General features: G+C 42.6%; 1 protein-coding gene across 4 annotated transcripts; it reads right to left on the reverse strand.

Moving 5' to 3' along the window:
- Positions 1 to 2,018: 2,018 nt before the first annotated feature.
- Positions 2,019 to 6,699, reverse strand: isg20 (interferon stimulated exonuclease gene). Of its 4 annotated transcripts, none has more exons than XM_036968609.1 (5): positions 6,509 to 6,527; positions 6,134 to 6,206; positions 5,256 to 5,954; positions 3,929 to 4,129; positions 2,019 to 3,746 (listed from the first exon to the last, which is right to left on the reverse strand). In XM_036968609.1, the coding sequence occupies exons 3-5, from the start codon at positions 5,835 to 5,837 to the stop codon at positions 3,546 to 3,548; spliced, it is 984 nt and encodes a 327-aa protein (XP_036824504.1). In that variant the 5' UTR covers positions 5,838 to 5,954; positions 6,134 to 6,206; positions 6,509 to 6,527; the 3' UTR covers positions 2,019 to 3,545. The 4 variants fall into 4 exon arrangements, with proteins under 4 accessions (XP_036824504.1, XP_021454369.2, XP_021454368.2 ...); XM_021598694.2 differs by lacking the exon at positions 6,509 to 6,527 and adding an exon at positions 6,290 to 6,502; XM_021598693.2 differs by lacking the exon at positions 6,134 to 6,206 and having other exon boundaries at positions 6,509 to 6,699.
- Between the last annotated feature and the right edge of the window lie 211 nt (positions 6,700 to 6,910).

Below are 6,910 nucleotides of genomic sequence, written 5' to 3' on the forward strand. Positions count from 1 at the left end.
ATATAATGCACCTATATAATACACCTACTGTATATAATGCACCTATATAATACACCTACTGCATATAATGCACCTATATAATACACCTACTGTATACAATGCACCTATATAATACACCTACTGTATGCAATGCACCTATATAATACACCTACTGTATAATGCACCTATATAATACACCTACTGTATATAATGCACGTATATAATACACCTACTGTATATAATGCACCTATATAATACACCTACTGTATATAATACACCTATATAATACACCTACTGTATATAATGCACCTATATAATACACCTACTGTATATAATACACCTATATAATACACCAACTGTATATAATGCACCTATATAATACACCTACTGTATACAATGCACCTATATAATACACCTACTGTATATAATGCACCTATAATACACCTACTGTATATAATACACCTATATAATGCAACGACTGCGTGAATCAGGCATTCATGGTCAAATTGCTGTAACAAAAAAAAAAAAAACACTACTAAAAGACATCAATAAGAAGAATAGACTCGTTTGGGCCAAGAAACACAAGCAATTGACATTACACTTTTGGAAATCTGTCCAAAATGAAGATAATTTGGGTCAGCATCAAAAGCACACCCGGCTAACACGCAGTGACACAAACAAATACTCTGGAGTTCTCACCCCAGAGACTTAAAATAAAAACCTAGAAAGACATGAAAAGCACCAAGCAAACACAATGCACCGTTGACTTAGAACTGATGAGTCCAAATTTGAGATTCTGGGTTCCAACAGCCATGTCTTTGTGAGACGCAGAGTAGGTGAACGGATGATCTCGGCATGTGTGGTTCCCACTGTGAAGCATGGAGGTGGTGTGATGGTACTTTGCGGTTGACACTATCAGTGATTTATTTAAAATTCAAGGCACTTAACCAGCATGGCTACCACAGCATTCTGCAGCTATACGCCATCCCATCTGGTTTGTGATTCGTTTTTCAACAGGACAACGAACCAAAACACACCTCCAGGCTGTGTAAGGGCAATTTGACCAAGGAGAGTGATGGAGTGCTGCATCAGATGACCTGGCCTCCACAATCACCCGACCACAACCCAAATTGAGATGGTTTGGGATGAGTTGGACAGCAGAGTGAAGGAAAAGCAGCCAACAAGTGCTCAGCATATGTGGGAATTTCATGACTGTTAGAAAAGCATTCCTCATTAAGCTGTTTGAGAAAATGTGTGCCAAACTGTCAAGGCAAAGGGTGGCTACTTGAAGAATCTCAAATATATATTTTGATTTGTTTAACACTTTCCTGGTTCCATGATTCCATATGTGTCATTTCATAGTTTTGACATCTCCACTATTATTCTACAATGTAGAAAATAGTACAAAATTCAAAAAAACCCTTGGTGTCAAAACTTTTGACAAGTACTGTAGGTCTGACGCATCATGCTGCAGCATACAGCCAGAAGAGGCACTGCAGCACCTGCCCAAGACCGGTCTGCTCGTCCGTTTAACATCAGTGGACATTTGATTTCCCATAGTAACAGCATCTGCAGTCGTGCCCAGCGGCCTTTCACCTGAACAACTTATAGGGTCTCTAGAAGAAAGCTGATTATATGGAAGACAAGAGGACATACATTTGACATGTCACCAAAGGTTTTGAAACAAAAAGATTGAAACCATTTATTTGTTAAGGCTTGCACTCCCACATAGTTTGAGGGTAAAAAAAACAAAAACAAGTGGGAGTCAGGAAATCAGTATTAAAGACTGGGGGGAAAAAAAAACGATTTCCATGATAGGAAAAGGCTTTCGAGACTGGGGACAAAGTATGTGTTCTGATATGGAACATTTAGAATTCTAATGTTCTGATGTGAAACATTTAGAATTCTAATGTTCTGATGTGAAACATTTAGAATTCTAATGTTCTGATGTGGAACATTTAGAATTCTAAATTCAGAAGATGTGCTAGTCGATCAAGACTCCAAAAGAGAAAATGAATTTTTTTTTTTTTTTTTTTTTAAAGTTGCAGTTTAAGTCCAGTTCAGACAGTGCACAATACATTTAGTAGATTATTTTAATATATTGATATACAATTAGGGCACAGCAGGACCTTCCTGGAGTAGCAACAGAAAACACGAAGTTGGCAGTATTGTTCACTAACTTTAATAAGATCAATATACAGCGTCAACTCTAAAAGTACAAGAGGTAACATTCTGCTTAACAACCTCTTCAAGAAAGTCATTTAGGACCACAGGAGGTTGGTGCCACCTTAATTGGGGAGGACCGGCTTGTGGTAATGGCTGGAGTGGAATGGTATCAAATACGTCAAACACATGGTTTCCATGTTTCTGATGCCATTCCATTGGCACCATTCCAGCCATTAATATGAGCCGTCCTCCCCTCAACAGCCTCCTTTGTTTTGGACTGAGTGTACGTCCAGACAGAACCATGATTTCACCTTGCATAAAACCTAAGTCCAGAACATTGCATGTGCATTTAAAGTTAAAGGCATTGTTTAACAGCAGCCATTTTACTGAAATTCAACGCCAACATTTCTTTCCACAAAATGAACACAATCGTGTCTGCAACATGATTATTCAAATCACAACTTCAAACTCCATGCTAATATTTTCACAACACGCTGTTTGATACTTCCAAACCACGTTTAAAGTAAAGTTACAACGTTTCACATCTGATTAGCACTAGTATCTGCAAGTTACGTCAACCTCAACACAGGCTGTATTCCCAATTATCATCAAGCCTACTTCTTAATTCCTCCCACTTCAAATCATTGATAGAGATGAACAATTCCTCATAAAGCTAATTTCCTACTAAATGTACTTACCATAGACAACCTTGTGAGAGGATAAGATGCATAGCTTACATTTTACCAACATATTTCAGTTTCAAGTGCAAAAACCATCAATAACATACATTTTAGCAAAAGGTGTGCAACCTTGTCCGTTGCCCACATTCAAACTGGGAGGAGTTGTGCCTTTGTGGGCATAAAAGTTGACGCACGCGCGTCCATTTTAATTCGCACGGCAAAATTAATTCAGCTGTGACTGGGGCTACGTAGGTAGAGCATTGTTAGACCACTCACTTTGAAAATTCAATGAAAACATACCCATTTTTTTTGACGTTGAACCACTTGACTGTACCCCAGACCTTTGTTGCAATGACCCACTGGTCCTGTATGGTTTGGTACAGCATGGTGCTTGCAATGCCAGGGTTGTGGGTTCGATTCCCAGGGCCACTCGTACACAAAAATGTAAGCACTTGACTAAGTCGCTTCGGATAAAACCGTCTGCAAAGGGACACGTACACACACACACCTGTTGTCCCCAGCGGATGCCGGGCTGAACGCTGCAGGCTACACCAAATGGCTGAAGAGACAACCCCTCCCAGCTTGGATGATTGAGTTGATAACCATAGTCAGAAAAACACTTGTTACTGACTAAACCATACTGCCAGGCTCGGCAACTTTAATCATTTGACTTATTACCCTTGGCCTAGTACTATGCCCACCGACTGCCCTCCAGCCTTCTCACCGACTGTCCTCAGTCAAGTCCTCTGGCCAGTATTGGTCCTGCATGTAGTGGTTTGAGGTAGCGGGGTCTGGGAGAGTGCCTATGTCCCAGTCCCTCATTCTGTCTCGCATGTCCTGTTCCCACTCCCTCTCCACTAGTTTATACAGGTCCAAAGAAGCCAGAGCATCCTCCACTGAACTGTGGCCCTTTCTTCCAACCTGTTAGGGAAGAGAAAGATCATTGGTCATCATAGAGTCAAAATGACAAAGTTTGACACCCCCTGACCAACCCAAACACTGTCAAGGCTGTTATGATCTGTTGTTCTATTCAGATCTCTAACCTCAAGATGCTTAAAAAAAAATGGTCACCAAAAAACACCTAGACGGCAGGGAGCACTCACCTGTATTTTCCTGTTTAGGAGGCCGTTTGTCAGGATCTTGAGTGAGACGCAGCGCTTTGTGGAGAAGCCAGCCAGTTGTCTGAGCAGACGCGTGCCACTGGTGTCCCTGATCATGTGACCTGGGTGTGTCAAGTCTAAGGCCTGGAAGTCGTTATACAGAGCGTGGCCAATCACTACTTTCCCCTCCAGTATTCGTAGTATCTGGACAAGGAAAGCAGACTGGTTAGTATTGGTGTTCATTACCATTGGGGCGGCACGTAGCCTGGTGGTTAGAGTGTACAGGTGGCACGTAGCCTGGTGGTTAGAGTGTACAGGTGGTACGTAGCCTAGTGGTTAGAGTGTACAGGTGGCAGGGTAGCCTAGTGGTTAGAGTGTATAGGTGGCAGGGTAAGCTAGTGGTTAGAGTGTAGAGGTGGCAGGCTGCCTGGTGGTTAGAGTGTAAAGGTGGCAGGGTAGCCTAGTGGTTAGAGTGTAGAGGTGGCAGGTAGCCTAGTGGTTAGAGTGTAGAGGTGGCAGGGTAGCCTAGTGGTTAGAGTGTAGAGGTGGCAGGTAGCCTAGTGGTTAGAGTGTAGAGGTGGCAGGCTGCCTGGTGGTTAGAGTGTAGAGGTGGCAGGGTAGCCTAGTGGTTAGAGTGTAGAGGTGGCAGGCTGCCTGGTGGTTAGAGTGTAGAGGTGGCAGGGTAGCCTAGTGGTTAGAGTGTAGAGGTGGCAGGGTAGCCTAGTGGTTAGAGTGTAGAGGTGGCAGGGTAGCCTAGTGGTTAGAGTGTAGAGGTGGCAGGGTAGCCTAGTGGTTAGAGTGTAGAGGTGGCAGGGTAGCCTAGTGGTTAGAGTGTAGAGCTGGGAGGCTGCCTGGTGGTTAGAGTGTAGAGGTTGCAGGCTGCCTGGTGGTTAGAGTGTAGAGGTGGCAGGGTAGCCTAGTGGTTAGAGTGTAGAGGTGGGAGGCTACCTGGTGGTTAGAGCGTTGGGACAGTAACTGGGTTGCTAGATCGAATCCCCAAGCTGACAAGGTAGAAATCTGTAATTCTGCCCCTGAACAAGGCAGTTAACCCACTGTTCCTAGGCAGTCATTGTAAATAAGAATTTGTTCTTAACTGACTTGTCTATTTTAATAAAGGTTCAATTTTTAAAATAATTACCAATGAGAGTATGCACACAAAATAAACCATCATAAATGGCTGCCTTTGCACACATCCTTTCCTTACAGACCAACAGTTGAAACCTATGTCCAGTTGGGCTTTCTAGCATACAGACTGCTCTTTTCCCACAAAATAAAGAACTCAAAAGAAGAGTTTATGCCAAAGCCAGGTGGTTATGGTCTCATTGCTCACCTCGGTCCTAGCCTCTGGGAAGGGCAGAGCGTTCTGTAAATGGTGCCTCTGGATGCCACTCCAACGGGTCCTGTAGTCGGTCACAGGCTGGCACGGACGGATGTACTTATCGTACAGGACGTTGCCATGGTAATCCACCAAGCTACAGCGTGCCAATTCACTAGTGCGCCCACCTAGCCCAGTGCCAACCATTTCACAGTCTATAGCCACCACATTGGTCGGGCACATGTTGTGGCAGGAAGAACGGTGTCCACTAGCTGGTGGGCTGGCCTCAGAAAAGAACCCACTGTCCACCTCCCATCGTTCATTTAAAGCAGCCGCAACCAGCTTTTTGCATACTGAAGTCTGCCGGTTGGCTACCCTGTTGTCCCCAGAAGCAGCTATCAGCGAACCCTGTACAATAGGGGTTACTCCACATTTAACCAAATTAGTCCATGAGTCTGTGGGTTTTAGGGTGCTACCAACTTCTAGACAGGTGTGTCTCTCAGGTAATTTGTCCAGCATTTCAATGTTTTCCTCTGTCACTTTCCTTTGTTGATGCTTATTCCGTGTTCTGGCATTCTCAACAGTATGAAGGAGCATTGCGTTCCGGGATAAATATCTATTAATATCTATACTTGTAGATCAGTCCCCAATAATTGCGATGGGTTTTTACTTCCAATTGAAGTCCCTGCTTCAAACATTGTTCTTGTAGTATATCTGAAAAAAAAAAAGTGTTTGTTGCCAACTCATTAATTAATTATTTTATTTGTAAACGCTAAATAGATACGCAAGTAGAGAATCTGCAACTTTGACCTCACATCGTTCCTTAAAGGGAAAATACATTAGTCCACTGATGATACAACCCCAAAATGTTTGCACCTCATTGTGACGCTTACTGTATTTGGAAAGTTCTACATCTTGAAAACTTGACCGCTGATCGGCAAAACATGTTGGGACTGTATCCGTGAACTAAATGAAACAAATATTAAAATATCGTTTGAGTGGTATTTTCCTTTAAGAGTAGACATGCCAAAGATACATGTGTGTCTTACCATGACGCGAACACTAGCAACATTGTATCTGTCATCATTGGCTAAGCTAACGCGCGTGCTCTGACAACGTGTTACCAACATGGCAAAATCACATGAACAATCAAAATGCCGTCAAACCACAACCATACGATACATGCTTAGCTAGCTTGATAGAGACATTGACTAACCAAAACGCTTTGCAAACAAATAATATCCTAAAACATTGGTAGCATACCATACCTCAACTGACATGTGCGCCCGTCCGGAACACTCTACAAATGTTAATAACTTGGCACTGATTGGCTTGTACGCTGGTAAATCCCGCCTTTGGGGTTCGCATTCAACTCTGATTGGATTATATAATATACCTTTCATGCATTTCTACCAATCAAAGAAGAATACCAACTCCTGAGCCGCTGTCAGTCATTTTACGGAAGAACATCCACGTCAACAAATTGTATTGAAAAACAGCAACAATGTTGCCCTCTACTGGATAGAAAGTAACAGTTAGTTACTTTATCAATAATCCTCCACCATTCAAATCTGATTCAAACCGATTGAAACACTGAGTACGGTTACATGCACACAATAATGCGAATATTGTGGATAGTCAAATTAATATAATAGTTCGGTTAAAAAGTT

Source organism: Oncorhynchus mykiss, chromosome 30, assembly GCF_013265735.2.
Source record: "Oncorhynchus mykiss isolate Arlee chromosome 30, USDA_OmykA_1.1, whole genome shotgun sequence".
Lineage (NCBI taxonomy): Eukaryota > Metazoa > Chordata > Actinopteri > Salmoniformes > Salmonidae > Oncorhynchus > Oncorhynchus mykiss.

What these genes read in the sequence shown, in the direction of transcription:
- isg20 (XM_021598693.2), bottom strand. Translation starts at nt 5,837, where the DNA reads ATGCTCCTTCATACTGTTGAGAATGCCAGAACACGGAATAAGCATCAA. An exon ending in TCCCAGAGGCTAGGACCGAG is followed by an intron (nt 4,130 to 5,255) that starts GTGAGCAATGAG and finishes TTCCTTGTCCAG; the next exon opens with ATACTACGAATACTGGAGGG. An exon ending in TCCTAAACAGGAAAATACAG is followed by an intron (nt 3,747 to 3,928) that starts GTGAGTGCTCCC and finishes CTTCCCTAACAG; the next exon opens with GTTGGAAGAAAGGGCCACAG.